The 22362-nt window shown below is 45.8% G+C and overlaps 1 protein-coding gene across 1 annotated transcript in view; it reads left to right on the forward strand.

Moving 5' to 3' along the window:
• FTO (fat mass and obesity associated) overlaps nucleotides 1-22362 on the forward strand; it is a gene marked incomplete at its 3' end in the record, with an annotated part of 177145 nt that overhangs the window by 85678 nt on the left and 69105 nt on the right. The window contains exon 4 of the mRNA XM_015422227.1: nucleotides 6973-7633. Coding sequence (XP_015277713.1) covers nucleotides 6973-7633 — 661 coding nt within the window. The remainder of the gene's footprint in view (nucleotides 1-6972; nucleotides 7634-22362) is intronic.

Raw genomic sequence — 22362 nt, forward strand, 5'->3', positions numbered from 1 at the left:
GCGGTAGTGGGCGTGGCCAACTCTGAAGCCAGCCGGAACTCCGTTCCTGTGCGTTCCCGCCCCAAAATAGCCCTGCCTATGTTCATATAAATAGCTCTCGATAGCCATACCCCGTGTCCTTTAGGACTACAGAAAGTGTGGTCGCTTTGGGAACACGGAGATGCTTTTTCTGAGCCTCTCTCCACACCAAGTTGTACCTATTCAGAAGTATCCTCAGTGTACATCCTGTTGAGTGCCACAGCAGTGAGCCCAGAGCGACTCCAGGTTGCTGTGAGTTCCTTATAGATAACACGAGATGCAAATAGTAAGCAAAATGTGGGGAAGAAGGTGGGTCATCAAAGCTGTGTCACAGCAATGCAAGCAGTGGGGGTCTGGCTAGTTGGGAGAGTCAAGGGAACATCAGAACACCAGAAGAGCCCTGCTGGATCAGACCAATGGTCCATCTAGTCCAGCATCCTGTCTCACACAGTGGACAGCCAACAACGTCATAGAGGCTCAGGCTTTCCCTCAATTTTGCCTCCTGGCTCTGGAATTTAAAGGCTTAGTGCCTCTGAATGTGGAGGTTCCCTTCAGTAACCTTGGCTAGTAGCCATTGATACTTATCCTCCATGAATCTATCTAATACCCTTTTGAAGTTGTTTATTCCTGTGGCCATCATTGCATCCTCTGGCAGCGAATTCCACATTTTTATCACTCTCTGGGTGCGTTCAGATGGGGCGTTTCAGCCGGCATAAACTTACCTCCTGTCTGTGGAGCCCATCGCTGTATGCCCGTTCACATGCAGCGGGCGTCGGCGTTTTTTCTTTAAAAAAAAAAACCCTCACTTTGAGCATGCGTATAGGCAGCTATCCACAGAATGGCGATCTTCACGCATGCGCAAAACACCCCATCTTACATTTAAAGTTTAAAGGTAAGGACTTACCTTTAAAGTTTAAAGACCAAACTGGCCTCCCTGAGGTCTCGGAGTCCTCTAAAATCTTAAACTAAGGACCTTTTCTTTTTTTTAAAAAACAAACGCTGGGGCGAAGCTTCGCCCAAGCGCATATTGCCGACCTTAAAAAAAAAAGGTGGGTGAAAATCGGAAGCCTCGGGCTTCCGAACGGTAGTGGCTCTACAACGTTGGAGAGCGATCAGACGGGGGTAAAGTGATTACAACCGTTGGACTCGGAATACCACCAGTTGGGGACCTAGTGGCAGAATACAACGGTGTAAAGCTCTTTGCAACGGTTAGGGACGGAAGGCAGATGTTCGCCGTGTGTTCCTTTTGTCCGTCCTGAACGTACTGCCCATCAGCCTCATTGGATGCCCATGAGTTCTAGTATTTTGGAAGAGGGAGAAAAAATTCTCTGTGAGCTCTTTCCAGCCTGTACATAATTTTATAAACCTCTGTCATGTCCCCCCCTCCCAGTCTACTCCCTTCTAAACTGAAGATTGCCAGACTCTTCAGCCTTTCCTCATATAGGGAAGGCGCTCCAACCCCCTCGTCATCTTGGCTGGCCTCCCCTGTACTTTTTCAGCTCCGCAATGTCATTTTAGAAAGACGGTGACCAGTATTCCAAATGATGCCACAACATAGATCTATACAAGGGCTTTACAATATTGGCCATTTTATTCTCAGTCCCTTTCCTAATCATCCGTACTATAGAGTTTGCCTTTTTCACTGCCGCAGTGCGCTGGGTTGACATTTTCATTGAGCTATCCACTATGCCCCCAAGATCTTTTCCCCTCTCAGTCTCAGCAAGTTCAGCCCCCACACACATCAGGGCTCTTTTTGTAGAAAAAGCCCAGCAGGAACTCATTAGCATAATAGGCCACACCCAACAGCAGAAACTCATTAGCATATTAGGCCACGGCCCTGACAGCACAGCTCATTAGCATATTAGGCCACACACCCATGTTACCAGAAGTGTGGTCATCCAGCCACGCCCACCTTTTGCTTCTTATTCTGTTGACCTTGTTTGTGGTCAAAACCCAGGCGTCCCAATGTGCATCACCGTACACTTACCAACACTGATCTTCATTTGCCACATTGTCGCCTACTCACCCAGTTTGCATAGGTCCTTTTGGAACTCTTCACAGTCAACTGTCCGGAATAATTTTTTCCATCTGCAAACTTTTTTTTTAACAATTTGAAATTTTTATTTCATACCTATAAGACAAAGACTGAACAGACTTACATAGATGTTTTATAGATGGTATATTACCCCAGATAAATTAGCTACATTTTACCCTAACCTACCAAATGATTGTTGGAAATGTAAAAAGCAATGTTGGTTCATTTTTTCGTATGTGGTGGACATGTGATAAAGTTAAAAAATATTGGAGCTGGATACATGAAATTTTGCAAAAAATGTTAAAAACTATTGTGCCGTATACACCAGAATTGTTTTTATTGATTACCAGAGAACTATAAAAAGCAAGATTTTTATCTCACTATACATATTGTGACAGCGGCAAGAATATTATAGTCTAAACATGGGAGAAGAAGTGAAACTCCTTCAAAGGAAGAAGTTATAAATAAAATATTGGAAGCTGTAGAGATGGACAATTTAACTTCAATCTTGAGAGGAAATAACAAAGAAGAATTTGAGGACACATGGTCAAGGTTTTATAAATGGGTAGAAGAACATAACGTATAAAAACTCCTAGACATACAACCAAAATAAAAAGAAATAAGAACTGTGTACTTAACTATGAGAAAAATATGTCTATTAAAATCATAAGGTGGGAAAGATATCAACTTTTTGGTTACAGTTTGAGGTCAAATGACTGTAAAAATGGATCTTCCCAAATGTGCCATCTGCAAACTTGATCGCTATACTACTTTCCCCTAGTTCCAGGTCATTTATGAATAAATAAAATAATAATAGCCCCCCCCCCCCCAATACCAATCCCTGTGGTACCCCACTGCTTATTTCCCTCCATTGTGAGAATTTCAGTGTGTTGCAGTTGTTAGCGTATCAGGCTAGGTTGAGAGAGTGAGAGAGATGGATCCAACCTAACAGTGTTGTTATGAGGATAACATGGTGGAATGGGAAGGCGATACTTAGCTGTTTGGATGAAGAACAGGGCAAATAATACTCAGTAGATCGATGGCTGCAGCCTCCATTGCACAGAAATTTTGTAATGCATCACGGCCATCCTAAGGTAAATAAATAAATAAATATTGTCCCGTAGAAACTCGAACGCATTTTGCAAAAAGTGAAGTACCTGAGAATGAAAAGTATTGAAAACCTCAGTGAGTATTGTCTATTCAGACTGGCAATGGCTCTCCGGGGTCACAGGCAGAGGTCATTCACATCATCTCCTGCTTGGACCTTTTAGCTGGAGATGCCGGGGATCGAACCTGGGAACTTCTGCACGCCAAGCAGTGGCTTTTCCACCGAGCCACAGCTCCTACTCTGTCAGCAGTTCTCCAGGGTCTCAGGCAGAGGTCTTTCACATCATCTACTGCCTGGACCTTTTAGCTGGAGATGCCGGGGATCGAACCTGGGAACTTCTGCACGCCAAGCGGATGCTCTACCCCCTAGCCACATCCTTGAGTGAAATGTTATCCTCTTGTAACGTGGGTGCCAACTTGCTTCTCTCGAGATTCCCTCACTTGGTCCGTGGCTTGCTGTTGTCATTTCAGCGACGAGGTCCTCTTAGCTCCGCAAAATGGTGGATGTGATTTGTCGGTTGCTGAAAGTATATCGCAGAGCTGCCAAGTCGACGAGAGCGCACTGAATTCGGTCCGTGAGGGTGGGGGATAATGGGCATGTTTAAAAATTAAGCATGAAATGTTTTGTGCACTCTGAGGAAGTGTCCAGTCGCGGGGTTGCTTTTATGTGCTCGAGGAGCGAGGTGACCTTTCATATTGGTTGTCAGAGATGCAGCAAGAAATACACGAGTTTTTGGGTCTTTCAATCAGAAAAAGTGTCCAGTACGAGTTCCACTAGCTCGCCCTACCACCAACCCCCTTTCTTTCTCTTCTGATCTCTTAATGCTTTCCTCATGTAGGACATAGAAGGATGACTGGCTGGAGAATTAAAGACAACCGAACAGTATTCTCAGATGATGTGTTGGAAATGTGTTTCCATTTCCTGATTTTCCTTCTGAGATACCGATGTGTGATTTTTTGTGTGTGTTTTGTTTTGTTTGAAGGGGCAAAAAAAAAAAAAATTAGGGTTCTTTTTTTAAGAGCAGGAACCCTGCAGACACCATTTAAGATATATTGATAAAACACTTTCAAAGCATGTAATCTTTAGTTCACAAGCCAAAAGGTAACATGCCTCTCATTAGACTGGCATTAAAATGTGGAACCCATTAGCTCCCAGTTTTAACAGGGCGGTGAAATATTACTGCCTTTGAACAAGCCTGACACGTTTCTTCTTGGCAGTTGAATGGCAGGCTCTCTCTTTGGCCGGTTTTGTTTTCCTTTTCCTTTTTTTATGGCATCTTCTTTTGTTCGTCCTGTTATTTGGGACGCATTCCCACAACCGGCCTTCTCTGCCGTAAGGTGTCTTTGACCCCCCCCCCCCCTTGGTGGAGATCCATGTGGACACGGTCACTGGGGCAGGCCTGGTACACGTTTAGATTGCAGGACATTAGTATCTCAGCCCCCCTCTGCCCTTCCCAAAGCCACACAGAAGGGAGGGGTCTGGAGGAGTATGTAGCGATTGAGAACGAGCGGGTTAACTCTTCCCCCTGCATGCTTTCCTTAGCTGGAAATATTTCCACGTGACAGTTTGGTGTGGTGGTTCAGTGCGCGGACTCTAATCTGGGGGAACTGGGTTTGATTCCCCATTCCTCCACTTGCACCTGGCTGGATGGCCTTGGACAAGCCGTAGTTCTGATAAGAGCTGTCCTTGAAAAAGAGCAGTTTCTGTCAAGAGCTCTCTCAGCCCCACCTACCTCACAGGGTGTCTGTTGTGGGGAGGGGAAGGGAAAGGAGTTTGTAAGCCGCTCTGAGGCTCCCTTGGGTAGTGAAGGGCGGGGTATAAATCCAATCACCTCCTCCTCCACCTCCTGCACATGCAGCTGGGAATATCTGATTGATGACAAAATTGCTGAATGGTCCGCCCAGCATAATCTAATCGAAAGCCAACAGCATTTGATGACAGGTTGATGTTAAGCAGTTGGAATATTTGTGTGCGTACCATGGGGTTTTCATAAATGAACCAGTGATGGCTGTTGGAAAACAGGGATGCCAGCCTCCAGTTGGGGCCTGGGGATCCTCCAGAATTACAGTGCATCTCCAGACTACAGAGTTCAGTTCCCCTGGAGAAAATGGCTGCTTTGGAGGGTGGACTGTATGGCACGGTACCCCACTGAGGTCCCTGTCCTCCCCAGGCTCCACCCCCAAATCTCCAGGAGTTTCCCGACCTGCAGCTAGGTACCCTCTAGCCCTGTCCTCTAGTAGTGGCCGAGGAGACCTGACAACCCTATTGGGAAAAAAGAAGGTAGAAGTTCTCAAGTTAACAGGTGGACAACTTTCCAGCCTAATAAAGTAGAAAAGAGAAAGAGTCCAGTAGCACTTTAAAGACTCACAAAAATCGTGCTAGGGTAGGAGCTTTTGTGAGTCACTGCTCATGAAAGGTATCCGTGGAAGTGAGCAGTGACTCACGGAAGTTCATGACCGGCCATAATTTTTGTTAGTCTTTAAGGTTAGTCTAAGGAGCTGCGGTGGCTCAAGTGGTTAAGACGCTGGACTGCAGGCTGTGGAAGGTCGGTAGTTCAGCAGTTCGAGACCCGAGTGTGCCGCATGACGGAGCGAGCTCCCGTCTCTCGTTCCAGCTCCTGCCAACCTAGCAGTTCGAAAGCAAGAAATTGCAAGTAGATAAATAGGTACCGCTTCGGTGGGAAGGTCACAGCGTTCCGTGCGCCTTGGTGTTTAGTCATGCCGGCCACATGACCACGGAAACATCTTCGGACAGCGCTGGCTCTTCGGCTTTGAAACGGAGATGAGCACCGCAACCCTAGAGTCAGATTCGACTGGCTTTCGAGCAAGGGGACCTTGACCAAGGTGCTACTGGACTCTTGCTCTTTTCTGTTTCTACAGGCAGACTAACACGGCTACCCGTCTTGATCTAACCTAATAGAGGCAACTCGGTTGTAGTGGCTTCCCTGTCACACTGTGATATAGGATACCTGGGTGGGACTCTTCCATGGAACTCATTTGGTTATCTCTGACCAGTCACGCTTTTATTCTCTCAGACCCCACAGGGTTGTTGTGAAGATTAAAGGGAGAAGGGAAATCCACGTATGTCATCCTGAGGTCCTTGGAGGAAGGATGGGTTAGAATGCACTAGACAGATAGGTATTGTGTATAAATTTCAAGGCAATATCAAAATGCCTGCATACTATGCTGTTTGTTGTTGTTCAGCCACACAGTTGAGTCCGACTCTGCGACCCTATGGACCACATTATGCCAGGCCCTCCTGTCTTCCGCTGTCCTCTGGAGTTTACTTAATTTCATGCTGTGTACTATATATGTTGTAGGAACTGCGGTGGCTCAAGTGGTTAAGACACTGAACTGCAGGCTGTGGAAGGTCAGTAGTTCAGCAGTTCAAGACCCGAGTGTGCCGCATGACGGAGTGAGCTCCTGTCTCTAGTTCCAGCTCCTGCCAACCTAGCAGTTCGAAAGCAAGAAATTGCAAGTAGATAAATAGGTACCACTTCGGTGGGAAGGTCACAGCATTCCGTGCACCTTGGTGTTTACTCATGCCGGCTACATGACCACGGAAACGTCTTCGGACAGCGCTGGCTCTTCGGCTTTGAAACGGAGATGAGTACCGCAGCCCTAAAGTCGGACTCGACTGGCTTTTGAGCAAGGGAACCTTTACCTTTTGCTATATATGTGTTTTTTTTAGGGGAGGGGTGAATGGTATGAGGTACAGTATTCATCTGTTTCATTAAATGAATATCTATATCCAACTATATATCTAGTATTTTTTTTAAAAAAAATATATAAATGTTGTTGTTGCTTTTTAGTGGAAGAGAAAATATTCCAAACTTCTCCTCAGAAGTGCCGAGAAGATACCTAAAGATATCCATGAGGGAGTTCAAGAAGCTTTTTTGACTTTGCGAAAATTCGGCTGTTTCTTCCAGGACCTTGTAAGGATCAAAGGCAAAGATTTTTTTACCCCAGTGTCTCGAATTTTAATTGGAAACCCAGGATGTACTTACAAATATTTGAACACGAGGTTATTTACTGTCCCCTGGACTGTGGAAAGTTATGAAATAAATTATTCCCATCCAGAAATATCCCAAGCTTGTAAAGCATTAATCAAACTTAATGACTACATGCACAGAGAAACGACCCGGGCTTTGCAAGAGCAGAAGTTGACTGAGACAAAAGAAACTGAAGACTGCGCTGTCACCGATAGGCCTCCGGATTATGCTCCTTCGATTACCGCGACGGGATCCGCTTTACAAGATCAAAGCCCTCCTCGCGTCCCAAAGAATGACTGTAGCGATTTGAAAGAGAAATCGTCCTACAACCTGACGTTATTAAATTATATGGATCCCCAACAAATGCCATTCTTGAAAGAGGAGCCTTATTTTGGAATGGGAAAGATGGCCGTGAGCTGGCATCACGATGAAAATCTGGTCGAAAGGTCAACGGTAGCTGTCTACAGTTATAGCTGTGGAGGTGGGTAAACATGGAAAGGGGGCGCAGCGAATGATAGACTCATTCTCTCTCTCCAAGTTCTCTTTACCCCTTCCCCCCAAGTTGTCTTGCCTCTTGTTGTGAGCTCACACAAATGGACAGTTTTTCTTCCGGCCTACATTTGCAACATGACAACAGCTTGGCGTTGTCGTATGCAAAACGGTGTTTTCTCGTGTGTGAGCGAGTATTTTCGTTTCTATCTTCCCGAGTATCAGGGGGCTAAGGAGAGAAAGGGGGAGACTCGGTAAGCCAAGCTACGTTAGCTGCAGCTGGCCTCTTATCGGGAGGACTTTGAGCAGACTGAACAGTTGCTATAATTAACCTGCTGATCAGGAGCCAAGAAAACAAAATCTGTCAAATCTCTCCTTTCCCCGGTTCCCACAGGTACCCATTTCCAGAGCTCTAAACTGTTTTATTGTGGTTTGACATCTTTCTCTTTATTGGGCCGATTTGTCAAATATGCCCTTGTTCAGCGCCGTCCTGGCTTTGCCACTCTTCTCCCTTTGCAAATGATACGCTGACCCAGCTCGGTAGGAAATCTGCCATTTCCAGCAGCATTACGCGGGTTTGTGTCCAGTCTTGCTCACTTGTCATGTCCTGCGACAAACGCTGAACTTTGGAACACATCCCCGTGAGATGGGGGAAGTCTGTCTATCTGGTATGTTTATATTCCGGCTGCCCTCCAAGGAGCTGAGTGTTGCATACTCGGCTCCCCCTCCTCCTCCTTTCTCCTTATAGCAACTTTGGTAGGTAGGTTAATTTGGTAGAGAGTATCTGATCCAAGTTCACCTAGGAAGCTTCATGGGAAAGGCAAGACCTGAACATAGTTCTCCCAGATTCCAGTCCAATATTCTAACCACAGTCAGGTATGAAAACACTATAAACAGACGTGTGCTAGATGCCTACAGAACAATACGACAACAAGTGATACTATATTAAAGCCATAACGTATTTAGTGTCTGGTAATAAAGACTAACAACATATTCCATCACAGACAAAATACAAAGGTCAATAGAAATTCACATAGCCGTCTGCTCAAGTCTCTCTCAATCTATATCCCTCAGTCTGTTGTCCTTATTCAAATTCACAAAAGCAGTCTGCTCAAAGTTCAATAAGTCTGTGTCTCTCTTTCAGTCAACACTTTTTCCGGATATCTAAATGTTTCAGAGGAGCTGCGGTGGCTCAAGTGGTTAAGACGCTGAACTGCAAGCTGTGGAAGGTCAGTAGTTCAGCAGTTCGAGACCCGGGTGCCGCATGATGGAGTGAGCTCCCATCTCTAGTTCCAGCTCCTGCCAACCTAGCAGTTCGAAAGCAAGAAATTGCAAGTAGAGAAATAGGTACCACTTCGGGTGGAAGGTAACAGCGTTCCGTGTGCCTCGGTGTTTAGTCATGTCGGCCACATGACCACGGAAACATCTTCGGACAGTGCTGGCTCTTCGGCTTTGAAATGGAGATGCGCACCGCAACCCTAGAGCCGGACTCGACTGGCTTCCGAGCAAGGGAACCTTTATCTGATCCAAGTTCACCTAGGAAGCTTCATGGGAAAGGCAAGACCTGAACATAGTTCTCCCAGATTCCAGTCCAATATTCTAACCACAGTCAGGTATGAAAACACTATAAACAGACGTGTGCTAGATGCCCACAGAACAATACGACAACAAGTGATACTATATTAAAGCCATAACGTATTTAGTGTCTGGTAATAAAGACTAACAACATATTCCATCACAGACAAAATACAAAGGTCAATAGAAATTCACATAGCAGTCTGCTCAAGTCTCTCTCAATCTATATCCCTCAAACAGTCCGTTGTCCTTATTCAAATTCACAAAAGCAGTCTGCTCAAAGTTCAATAAGTCTGTGTCTCTCTTTCAGTCAACACTTTTTCCGGATATCTAAATGTTTCAGACCTCTGGTCTTTCCTCAGGAACAAATCCTATATAGGAATCTTACATTCACTCTTACATTCAAGTAGACACTTTCATTGATTTGCTTTTATGTTAATCTATTTGGGCAAGGTCTCCTCCTCTTATTTCCAAGCGTGCTGAAACTGCTGCCAAAGTAAAGTGGACCCACACTTTATTGTTCTGTAGGCATCTAGCACAGGTCTGTATATATTGTTTTCCTACTTGACTGTTTTGGGTCTCTGTGTTATTCCTTTGGATTGCAATATTCTAACCATGACAGCATTCTAGCTTGTACAGTCTGAAGAATTTAAGTTCTTTTTATCACGGGTTTTTTTCCCCCATACTGCTGTTTTCCAGTTCATGAGAATGTTATTAATTCGTTTGCAATACTTTTATTCCAGTTTTCCCCTAACAAAACGGCTTGCAGGGAGACACTTAAAGCCAGTTTGGTGTAGTGGTTAAGTGTGCGGACTCTAATCTGGGAGAACCGGGTTTGATTCCCCACTCCTCCACTTGCACCTGCTGATGTGACCTTGGGTCAGTCACAAGCTCTGGCACAGCTGTCCTTGAAAAAGAGCAGTTTGTGTCAGAGTTCTCTCAGCACCACCCACCTCACAGGGTGTCTGTTGTGGGGAGGGGAAGGGAAAGGAGTTTGTAAGCCGCTCTGAGACTCCCAAGTGAAGGGCGGGGTATAAATCCAATCTCCTCCTAAAAACAATCCCCATACCATTAAAAATGTCGTGATGAGGAAAAAAGAACCAGTCTCTGTTGATGTTTAACGCCTCTAAGACGCGTCTTCAACAATTCCTCTTTCTAAAGGTATTAATGGATAGGTGCCTTCTTGATAGCAGTGAATGGCCTAACTCAGTAAAAGCCCAAGATTGCACAATGGCACCCAGGCCAGTCCAATCTCCTCAGATCTGGGAAGCTAAGCACAGTCAGTGCTGCTTAGTACTTGGATGGGAGACCAGTGAGGGAATCCAGGGTCGCTAAACAGAGGCGGGTGATGGTGAACCACCTCTGAACATCTCTTGCTAGTTTGGTGCAGTGGTTAAGTGTGTGGACGCTAATCTGGGTGAAGCGGGTTTGATTCCCCACTCCTCCACTTGCACCTGGCTGGATGACCTTGGGCAAGCCATAGTTCTGGCACAGGTGTTCTTGAAAAAGAGCCGTTTCTGTCAGAGCTCTCTCAGCCCCACCGACCTCACAGGCAGTGTTCCCTCTAAGCTGAGTTAGTGTGAGCTAGCTCACAGTTTTTTAGCCTCCGGCTCACACGTTTTTTGTCTTCGCTCAGGAAGGGATGGCTCCAGAGCAAAATAATGTATGCAGCAGCCAAATCGCCTGCTCATAACTTTAATGCCAGTAGCTCACAAAGTAGAATTTTTGCTCACAAGACTCCACAGCTTAGAGGGAGCATTGCTCACAGGGTGTCTGTTGTGGGGCGGGGAAGGGAAAGGAGTTTGTAAGCCGCTCTGAGACTCCGAGTGAAGGGCGGGGTATAAATCTAATCTCCTCCTCCTCTTCTTCTTCGGTGTAGTGGTTAAGTGTGCAGACTCTAATCTGGGAGAACCGGGTTTGTTTCCCGACTCCTCCACTTGCACCTGCTGGATGACGTTGGGCAAGCCATAAATTCTGTCAGAGCTGTTCTTGAAAGAGCAGTTTCTCTCAGAGCTCTCTCAGCCCCACCTACCTCACAGGGTGTCTGTTGTGGAGAGGGGAAGGGAAAGGAGTTTGTAAGCCGCTCTGAGACTCTGAGTGAAGGACGAGGGGGGGGGGGTGAATCCAATCTCTTCTTCTCCTTCTTGGAACTCTGCTGGGTTGCCATAAATCAGCTGCGGCTTGATGGTGCTTTATTTATTTATTTTGTTAATTTTCCCATTTTTATAGTCCGCCCATTCCACAGGCGGGCTCCGGGCAGGGATCATCATCAAACAATGCAATAAATACAGTTGAAAATTTAAAACACAATAATAAACATGAAGATTGGTAGCTACAGCTCAAAACAAAAATCAGCCGGCTGCAGGAGGTACCAGGACAAAGAGAGGACCCCGTGGGGATAGCTGGAGCTGCCCCGAGCATTCGTGAAGGGATAGGTGGTACTTCAAGCAGAGGGGTCCCGTCTCACAAAGCTGCAATCTTTGCAGCAGTGGAGTGCAGCGTGACCGTCACATGTTTTGTAAATATTACGAGCCTGAGGCAGCCTCATAGCTTATTTATGCTTTTATGTGTATCTTGTTTTTCTTCCATCTGTGAGCTCAAGCTAACATACCTGGGCTTCCCAAGAGTTCTCTGATCCTGGTGCTGACAAGACCTAGATCTGTATAGCTTCAGCAAAACGGTTGTATCATGTTGCCTTCCAACGATACCTTGGGACGGTGGAAGCTACTCGGGTCTCGACTTGGATCCAAATGCTATTCTGTAGGCCAGTGGGACACAACGTCTGATGTCGGTAGGATTCACACGTTGTCTGCGCTGGAAAATCTAGGAGGTGAATGCTTATGTTCACAGAACATCTAGTATTGTGTGGAACCTACTCTACAGAATATAATACTTCTTCATTCCCAGAGAGCCATTTTGGTGTAGTGGTTAAGAGCGGCAGACTCCAATCTGGAGAACTGGCTTTGATTCCCCACTCCTCCACATGCAGCTGCTGGGTGACCTCGGGTCAGTCACAAGTTCTCTCAGAGCTGTTCTCTCAAGAGCAGTTTTCGAGAGAGCTCTCTCAGCCCCACCTACCTCACAGGGGAGAGGAAGGGAAGGAGATTGTAAGCCACTCTGAGACTCCAAGTGAAGGGCGGGTAAAAATCCAATCCCCCCCCTCCTCCTCCTCCTCCTCCTCCTCCTCTTCTTCTTCTTCTTCTTCTTCTTCTTCTTCTTCTTCTTCTTCTTCTTCTTCTTCTTCTTCTTCTTCTTTTTCTTCTATGTTCCCTAATATTAAGGAATGAAGAAGAATTGCTTTTATACCCCGCTTTTCTCTACCCTAAGGAGTATCAAAGTGGCTTAGAATCGCCTTCCCTTCCTCTACCCACAACAGTCACCTCGTGAGGCAGGTGGGGCTGAGAGAGCTCTGAGAACTGTGACTGACCCAAGGTCACCCAGCAGGCTACATATGGAAGATTGAGGAATCAAACCCGGTTCTCCAGATTCGAACCCGCCGCCCTTGACCACGAGACCACGCTGAACGGAGAGAGACGGCCTCGTGAGCAATCTTTGTTCTGAACATTTCTGTAAGCAGCCAAGGTGGCTTGCACCTCATCCTGAGATCAGTTCTGAGATAATGGGAGGCCAAAACCAAATACAGTGAGGGGCAGAGGTGGAGACATGCCCTCGGAGTGAATGTGGGAGAGAAAGTAGTCAGAGCGTCTGAAGTTACCCTTCTGGAAAGATCACTTCAGAAGTGAATGGCTTCTATATTGTCCTAATGGGTGCAGAAGCTTGAACTTTAATGCCTATGTAAATGGCGATCGTCTGTGAGGCGCGTAACAAGAGACTCTCTGCTTGGCTGAAGGATTTCCCTTCTCCGAAAAGGTGCCTTTTTGCTAAATGAGGACTTGGTTTTCCACGGTACTGAGGGCCTCCCGACTAATGCTGATATCTCTTTGGTTTCTCCAGACTTTTATAGGGAGTTGGAGAAGGCTCAGCGTCTTCCTGGCAGGGGAGCGCACCTGGCAGAATGTGTTCCCGGCGCAGTGTTATGTGATCGTATTAACCTCCACAAAAGTTTCTTTGTTTGCCAATTTACTTGGCGCGGCTTGATCAATAGCTGCCTTGTCTGTCTCCGCTCTGCAGAACGTGGCGGCAACCCCGTTCGTTTTACAAATCCAGGGGAATTCCCCCTGCCCCCGAAACTGTTGCTACTTGCTAATAGGTTGATTAAGTGGGAACTATTAGTGCCGTTGAATAGAATTTCATCCCAGTCCTTGTCTCTGTAGGCTCAAAATCCTTCCCCGCGTGCCCTCACGGCAAACCGTGAGGTGTTCCAAAGGACATGCCTCATATGCGATCTTATGATATGGCAGTGGGGTGTGCTAGCCACAAAGCTGTTCCTAGAAGCATTAAAAGGCCTTTGGCTTTCATTGCACACACATGAAGCTGCCTGATACTGAATTTGACCATAAGAACATAAGAGACGCCAATGTTGGATCAGGCCAAAGGCCCATCCAGCCCAACACTCTGTATCACACAGTGGCCAGAAATACCAGTGCCATCAGGAGGTCCACCGGTGGGGCCAGGACATTAGAAGCCCTCCCACTGTTGACCCCCCCAAGCACCAAGAAGACAGAGCATCACTTGCCCCAGAGCCCCTAGCTATACCTTGTGGCTAATAGCCACTGATGGACCTCTGCTCCATATGCCTATCTAATTCCCTTTTGAAGCCGTCCATGCTTGTAGCCGCCACCACTTCCTGTGGCAGTGAATTCCATGTGTTAATCCCTCTTTGGGTGAAGAAGTCCTTCCTCTTATCCGTTCTAACTCGACCGCTCAGCAATTTCATGGAGTGCCCACTTGAGTTCTTGTATTGTGAGAAAGGGAGAAAAGTACCTCTTTCTCTACCTGCTCTTTCCCATGCATAATCCAATTGGGCTTGTCAGTCTTGTCTACTCAGACTGGCAGTGGCTCTCCAGGGTCTCAGGCTGAGGTCTTTCATATCTGCTGATCTTTACTGGAGATGCTCAGGATTGAACCTGGGACCTTCTCCAGCAAAGCAGAGGCCCTTCCATTGAGCCACATGCCACCCCAACTGATATGTACCCTCCATCATTCCAGATCAGATGGTCCCAAAAGTAGGGTTGACAACCCCCAGGTCCATGCGCGGGTTCCCCCGTTTCTGGGGGCCACAGCTTGGGGGCGTCCCCACCCACTCTTGGAATGACCCCCAAATTCCTCCACCGGAGCAACTCTGTAAGCGTTTGCGTGGTTGGCCCCAGAAATGCAGTAACTAAAGGTGCAAATCTAGATACTAATTTCCTGAGGCCCGTATTGCCTTTTATTATTTGTTTATTTATTTATTTATTTATTTATTTCATTCCATTTTTATCCCGCCCTCCCCGCACGCAGGCTCAGGGCAGCTTACAAGGCACAAAGTGCTATAAAACAGATAAATTAAAACAACAGAAGCTAAAAACATTGACAACGCACAGGATACATGAAGGACTAAAATTGCGCACTCTCTATTGTATATCAGGAGGAGGTCAGAGGTCAGAAGTCAGAAGGGGGATGCCATGAGCCATGATGTTCCAATTACTCATCAGCCCAGCCTGACGGTTCTGCTCCGCAGTTATGCGGTGGTGGTAGTGGCGGCGGCGGCCCCTACTCAAAAGCCTGGCGGAAGAGCTCTGTCTTGCAGGCTCTGCGGAACTGTAAAAGGTCCCGCAGAGCCCTGATCTCCTCCGGGAGCTCATTCCACCAGATAGGGGCCGCCACCGAAAAGGACCTGGCCCTTGTGGTAGCTAGCCTGACCTCTTTAGGGCCCGGGGTCACTAATCGGTGCTGTGACCCCGACCTTTGGAGGTTTGTGCTTTGTTGGTTTAGATTTTCTCCCCTCTTTTTTGGGGCACCGTCTCTCCATGCCTCACCATAAATAATATAACATGTATCGCCAGTTGCTGCTGTTCTGAAGGAGCATTGTATTTGTCTCATATACGCTCGATGGCCCAAGCTAGCCTGATCTGTCCAGATCTCGGAAGCTAAGCAGAGTCGGCCCTGGTTAGAATATAGATGGAAGTCCACCAAGGAAGTCCAGGGTTGCTACGTAGAGGCAAGCAATGGCAAACCTCTTTTTGTCTCTTGCCTTGAAAACACCAGGGGTCATTTCCTGCGGGAGCGCACAAGAGCGGAGCTCCGGCAGTAAGGAGCCCAGGGGGCGGGCACATGCAACAAGCCCCACCCCCTGCTCCCAGCAGCCCTCAGTTGGGCTACGAGGAGCAGGAAGCAGCCAGGTAAGTTGCAGAGGCCCCCTCGGCCCGCCTTCAGGTGCAAGCTCTCCCTCCTCTGTGATAGTACATCTGCGGGTCCCCCCCCCATAGCTAGCAATCCAAAACCGTCCAGTGGCACCTTTAAGGCCAAGGTTTATTCAGGTACAAGCTCTCCCTCCTCTGTGAGGACAGATCTGCACGTCCCCCCCCCAATAGCTAGCAATCCAAAACAGTCCAGTGGAGCCTGAGTGGTGGGTGTTGTCTTCCGACACACTTCCGGTGATGTCAGGGTGTGTGGCATATGTAAATAAATTATGCTAATACGTTATGCTAATGAGCTCCTGCACCTCTTTTTCTATGAAATGACCCCTGGAAAACACTATGGTGTGGGCCAATGTTCCCTCTAAGCTGTGGAGTCTTGTGAGCAGAAATTCTATTTTGTGAGCTACTAGCATTAAAGTTGTGAGCGAATGGTTTGGCTACTGCATAAATTAGTTTGTTGTGGAGCCTTCCTTACTGAGCTAAGACAAAAATGTGTGAGCTGGAGGCTAAAAAGCTGTGAGCTAGCTCACACTGACTCAGCTTAGAGGGAACACTGGTGTGGGCTATAAGTCAGCTTCATTTTAAAGCACTTTCCACCAACATGTACATTTGTGCTTACTTCTAGCACAGGCTGGATACTATTTGGGTCTCATGGCCTTTCGACCTTACTGGCTACTTTCTCCCCCTTGTGCCCATTGTCCAACTGAGGACATGCTTCAAGCATCCAATGGAATGGATTCAAACTCCTCAAAAGCTTATGCCACAATAAACATGTTGGTCTTCAAGGCTTATTCCTTTGGCTTTCCTCTCTTTCTCTTCTCTGAACTAATTTCTCAGTCTTCCAGACTTCCTAAAAAATGTCTTTGAGGTGGGGTTGAAGACAGACATTGTGTGTAGGTATTGTAATCGATATAAGGCGCTGTTCCCTAAATTGGGCCAAGATGGATAAAGATTAACAGGTAGGCAGAAATTCTGTAGCACTCCACATTTCTTCTTCTTTTTCTTCTTCTCCTTCTCCAAAATGTGTCTAGGCTGTTTTCAGCGTGGATAAGGAGTTTTGATTGGTATTGTTCTTGGCCTTCTGCCCCTTCAGGCTTACTTGACTGTGTAAATCGTAGAGTAATAAACAACTGGATCTGTTAGTTGACAAGTTAATGTTTAACAGTCTAACAAACCAGTGATTGACTGCCATAGCGGCCTGTTTTGAAGGCTGCGATACTTTTTTGGTGCCTTTTTTCCCCCAGCACAACATATTTTCTTTTAGAAGTTATTATTAAATATATATGCAGACATAAAATGAAGCAAAAAAATATGGCTTGGCTGAATTTCCATTGTGGTTATAACGGGGGTGAGAAGTTTCGGGCCAGCCTCACTTTGAGTGACTTCTAGAAACCAGTTGCAGATTGATAATTGACCAGTAATCCCCTCTTGTTTGCGACTTAAATAGATGCAAGGTCAGTTAACGGTAAATGTGTCCAACCTGTTTGGAATGGGATTCATTTACTTCTCTTTCGGTAGCGACAGGGGGGAAGATGCCACCTCTAAAAAGCATGGGAAATTATCTTTCCAGGCAGAGGCCGGGCCAACCCAAGTAGGGGCCCTTGCCGAGGGTGCAAAATTCCAAGGACATTTGGTTCTGCTTTGCAAATGTCATGTTAGAAAACAAAAACCTGCCTATAATTTTGAAGTGGCGCACATAGACAATTTAGTAGTCTTTTGCCTGGCTGATAATCTGTGCATTCTATGGCATGCGATTGGGAGTCTTTTGATATTTACTGGTTGACCAGAATCTAGACAATTTTAGATACTATGGGTTCTTATCATGTACAGGATAGAGTAAACAGTGACTCCTGAAAGCTTGTACCCTGACACAATTTTTTTTAGACTTTAAGGTGCTGCTGGACTCTTACCCTCTTCTACTGTTACAGGCAGACTAACATGGCAACCCGTCTTGATCTGTGTATAGGATAGATTACTGTAACATTACTTGTGGGACTCTCCTTGGAAATTGTTTGGAACTTGTAATTGGTTCACGATGCAGCAGCTGCATTTTTGTTTTGCTGAGTAGCTGAGGAATTTCAGACAGGCGATATATTCCGGAAGAGGAACGGTTCCCAAACGTTTTCTGGTCTGTCATTTCAGACAGAACCGTTTGAGAACTGGTTCCCTTCCGGAATATATTTGTCATTTCATACACAGTCGCTTCTGTCCCGTTTAGGAAATGGGGCTGAAGCGTTTTACCTGTCAACCGCTTCGAAGTACTCCTCAGTTTTCTCTCCCAATTCCGATGCGCTTCTTCCCGCCGTTTATCGCCCGCGTGGGCGATGTCCGGATTTTTTTAAACGTTTGCTTCATAGCGTTATAGCGCTATAACGCAATAGCATTATATCAATCCCATTGAAATGCATGGAGTGTTTTTTTTCAATACTGCTATAGCGCTATAGCGCTCTAAAGCGAACGTTTAAAAGACAAAAGCCGGAGATCGCCCGCAGGGGCGAAAAACGTTGGGGAAAAAGCGGTGCAGTCTGAAATGGCAAACCACTTCAGATCTAGCTCTTTACTGGAAGGGGAAAGCCATGTGTGAAATAGCAGCCCTATACCGGTTCACTTCAAAACGGATCATTACCGGCTTGAATCTGGGTGAAACTGGGTAATATGAAATTTATTGCTGTCTAGTAGCGGCCCGATTCAAGATACTCTTTGTAATCTTTTTTTAAAAACAAACAAACTAAACAACTTGAGGCTGAAGGCATCTGAAGTCTTACCTGGCAAAGATGGGGGAACGCGGTGAAAGAAAGGGTAAAGTGGGAAGTTGGAAGCAGGTATAGGGAAGTTTGGGTAGACAGGTGTGCTAGCAGGAAGATTGGGAGAGGGACCAACTGGCTGAGAAAGGAAGTAATAAAAGTCGGGAATGATGAATGAACAGTCTCTGGCCTTTTGGATTGTTATAATTTCTTATGTAGAGATGGGAAGGCCTGGGGGGGGGAATGGATTATGGAATGTTCGCTTTTACAATGATAAATAACATGTTTGTGACAAGATGTTCATATAGTTAATCCTCCAATATTATTTCCTTAAAAACTATGTAACATGGAGACTTTTATGTAAGAGTACGTAAAGTATCAAATCATTGCAATTCCTGTACACTGAAGATAAGCAAATACTGGAATTCAATTCAAATACTGAGAAAATACGGAGGGTACAATTCTCAAATGCAAGTGAAAGATGAATTTCTGTCTCTAGCGGGCACTGCAGTTGTCACAAGAGAAGGGGAACTGCCTGAATCCTCAAGGGAACCTATCGGTGCAGTAACTTTGTATAATCCTGTCACGAGTGTGTGTGTTGGGTGTGGTTTGTACTTGTATTTAAAGTGGCCTCTGGGCAGCTACTGTATCTCAAGTTTTCCTAATTCTTAAGTAAAGGATGAGCTGAAACCACTATGCTATGCTTCAGTCTCAGTACTTTATAGTTTCCTTTTTGCTTGCGGGCTTCATCTTGTTGGTATAGCTGGTGGCTCTGTTTCTGTCCTCTCAAGCTGTTTGTACTGTGGAGAACTAGGAGGATTAGAGGAAATAAGATAATGTTCTTGGTTTTGATATGTTGATGGTTTCTTTGGTTTTTGTTCTTGTAGTTTTTGCCTGCTGTCCTAAACAGGCAAAAGAGGCTCCTTATAGTTCAGGTGTTCTTCACGTTTCAGGACCTTGTAGTTCAATTTGTAACAAAAAATACAATTTAAAGAAGAAGAAGAAGAGATTGGATTTATACCCTGCCCTTCACTACCCAAAGGTGTCTCAGAGCGGCTTACAAACTTCTTTTCCCCTTCCCCTCCCCGCAACAGACACCCTGTGAGGTAGGCGGGTCTGAGAGAGCTCTGACAGAAACTGCTCTTTTTCAAGAACAGCTGTGCCAGAACTACGGCTTGCCCAAGGTCATCCAGCAAGTGCAAATGGAGGAGTGGGGAATCAAACCAGGTTCTCCCAGATTAGAGTCCGCGCACTTAACCACTACACCAAATTCAATGTCATTGTTTTCTTTTATTGTTGTTTTTGCCTGCTTTCATAAACAGGCAGGTTTCCTATAGTTCAGGTATTCTTTACATTCCAGGACCGTGTAGTTTCATTTGTAGCAAAAATAAAACAAAATTAAAAAGTACGTCCAATGTTATTATTTTCTGAATAAGCTGTACTTTTAAGATCTCAAACATGATAGGTATGCCAAGCCAATTTATGCAGACTGCATTTTATGTCCCCAAATTAACAAAGTGAGTTTCAGTCTGTAAAGAGTACTAATATTGCATTTTTTTCTCTCTCCTTTTTTCCTGAAAATGTCCATTTTTTCCTGGGGGGAACCTCCCCCCCCCCCCCCCCCCCCCTCTCATTTTTTCCCCGGTTTCAAAATTTTCAGAAATTTTACATCTCTATCCGTATGTTTGGGTCAGTCTTATGAAAAATAGCTCGGTGTCGGCAAGACTTTTACAGGTCCTCCTGAAAAACTGTTTCCAGTTTGGGCAGATGGTAGACACGGGAAATGTGGTTTCAACAAGAGCAGGCCTGGTCTCGGCCACTCGTTGCAACGTACCGATTTTTATGTTTCATCTCCCCCCGTGGACAGGGTCTGCTGGCAGATCCAACCACAGATGTTGAGAAGACGCCCCCTCCCCTGTATGCTCTTTCTCGTTGTTGTTGTTTTTAATCTCTTTAGAATAATTGACATTGAAAAGCAAGTAGCAGCTTGTTCTCTATTGTTTCCAAAATATCACAGTGGGAGTAATCAGTCTCAATCTCTGCAGGTAATTATAAAGTGCATTAGTTATGAACTTCAGGAGCAGTCCGGGAGCTACAGGTGAACTGTATGCTTAAGCAGTCCGACAGCAGTCCGGGAGCTACAGGTGAACTGTATGCTTAAGCGATAAAATAAAATAAATTATCACACTGCACAGAGAGAGAGAGAGAGAGAGAGAGAGAGAGAGAGAGAGAGAGAGAGAGAGTTGTTTTAACAAGCACATTGCAAAAGTGCTTGATTTAAGAGGAGACCCCCAGGAAGCTTTGATTGAAAATGCTGTCTGTAATTGTAGTTCCATAGTTTATTGGGGCCATGTTATGTACAGTACCGCTGCCAGTGTGAACGGGGTGCGCTAGCTAACAGGCAGAATTAAACCCGCAAAGGTCACGTCTATCTTATAACGTCCAGGTCACGTCGCTTTGGAAGGGATAGAATCACACTACGTTTGCTGTTTTCAGAAAGGGCTCTTTCTTTTACAATTAAATTACACTTTTCTTCATAAAGGAGAGAGAAAATATTATGGCTGTCGAAAGCTGTTAGTATCGATTGGGGGGGGGATGTATTTCTCCCCGAGCTTTCTCCCCCTCTCTTTGCTCTTATTATTTGTGTTTTGCTTTATAGAATAAATAGCATCGCAGAGTGTCTTCTCCCCACGCCAAACACACATACTGCTTGCTTCAGACAGGACAAAGCAACTTGAGAATGTGGTCCAATTGGACACTTCCCCCCCACACTCAAACCCCCCCCCCAAAAAAAAAACTTTACTGGGGTACATCTTTGATTTTCCTTAAAATAGGCTAGGAAATCACTTTGCTTTCTCCGATCTATATCAACACTGCATCAGCTTTACTTGATGAATGACTTGAATATTCAGAAGCCAGGAGGTCGCCACTGATCCGTCTGTGTGCATGGAATAATGAAAGTTATAAATCTGTTTTTGCCCTGCCTCTCTAAGTGTTTTGGTTGAAAAGGAATAAGGATGAAGTTTTCAGAAAATATCGCTTTGACACCTGTTTTTCCAGTGGCACACAAGTAAGCTCATTTGTCCAATTGTGATATTTTTGGAGACGGCGGGGCGTTTGTCTGGCGCTTATTGATAGCCTCTCGTGGTTCCAGAGGGTCCATTTGCTCGTTAGAAAGCCCTTTACCGGCAAAACGAATCGACTGCAAACTCTCTCCTAACAATTGCAGAGCTATATAAATACCTTCCATGCATGGTGAGGATGAAGAAGGCAAGTGGAATGTGGGCGTCAGTGCATTGGAGTTGGGTCAAAAACTTCTTAAACCAGGAAGCCTTCAACCGTCTCTCTGCACAGAAATCTTAAAATAAACTCTGATCTCATTATGAGCAGAATAGCGGCAAAGACACATTGTCTGTCTGAATCTTAAGGTGAGGCAATAGCTACAGCTCCTAACATTAGTGGAAGGTCTCGGCCTCTGTGCCCTGTTGTTGGACCTCCAGGAACTGGTTGGCCAAAGTGTGAGACAGGATGCTGGACTAGATGGACCACTGGTCTGATCCAGCAGGGCTTATTTCAAGTTTCTATGAAGGCCTTGGCCTCTGTGCCCTTTTTTTGGAACTCCAGAGGAACTGGTTGGCCAGTGTGTGAGACGGGATGCTGGACTAGATGGACCACTGGTCTGATCCAGCAGGGCTCTTCTTATGATTCTATGAAGGCCTCAACCTCTGTTCCCTGTTGTTGTACCTCCAGAGGAACTGGTTGGCCAGTGCGTGAGACAGGATGCTGGACTAGACGGACCACTGCTCTGATCTAGCAGGGCTCCTCTTATGTTCTTAACTCTGAAACTCCCTTGTGTTCTTAACTTTGAAACGTCCCTTTCCAGTATAAAATCAGTTTCGTCTTGAAGTTGAACGTAACACTGATCACAGCTGAGAACACAACATGAGCCCAGATATTATCTTTTGAAATACAGCGTTGTAAAATAATGATACAAGACACGGCTATCTCCCCCCCTCCCCTGCATCCACCATTCACATGTCTCATGAATGAATGTAGAAGAGCTCTAAAAGCTGACGTGGAAAAAAGTGATTTCTCAGTGGAAA

The sequence above is a fragment of the Gekko japonicus genome, unplaced genomic scaffold, assembly GCF_001447785.1.
Source record: "Gekko japonicus isolate JY-2015 unplaced genomic scaffold, Gekko_japonicus_V1.1 scaffold1051, whole genome shotgun sequence".
NCBI lineage: Eukaryota > Metazoa > Chordata > Lepidosauria > Squamata > Gekkonidae > Gekko > Gekko japonicus.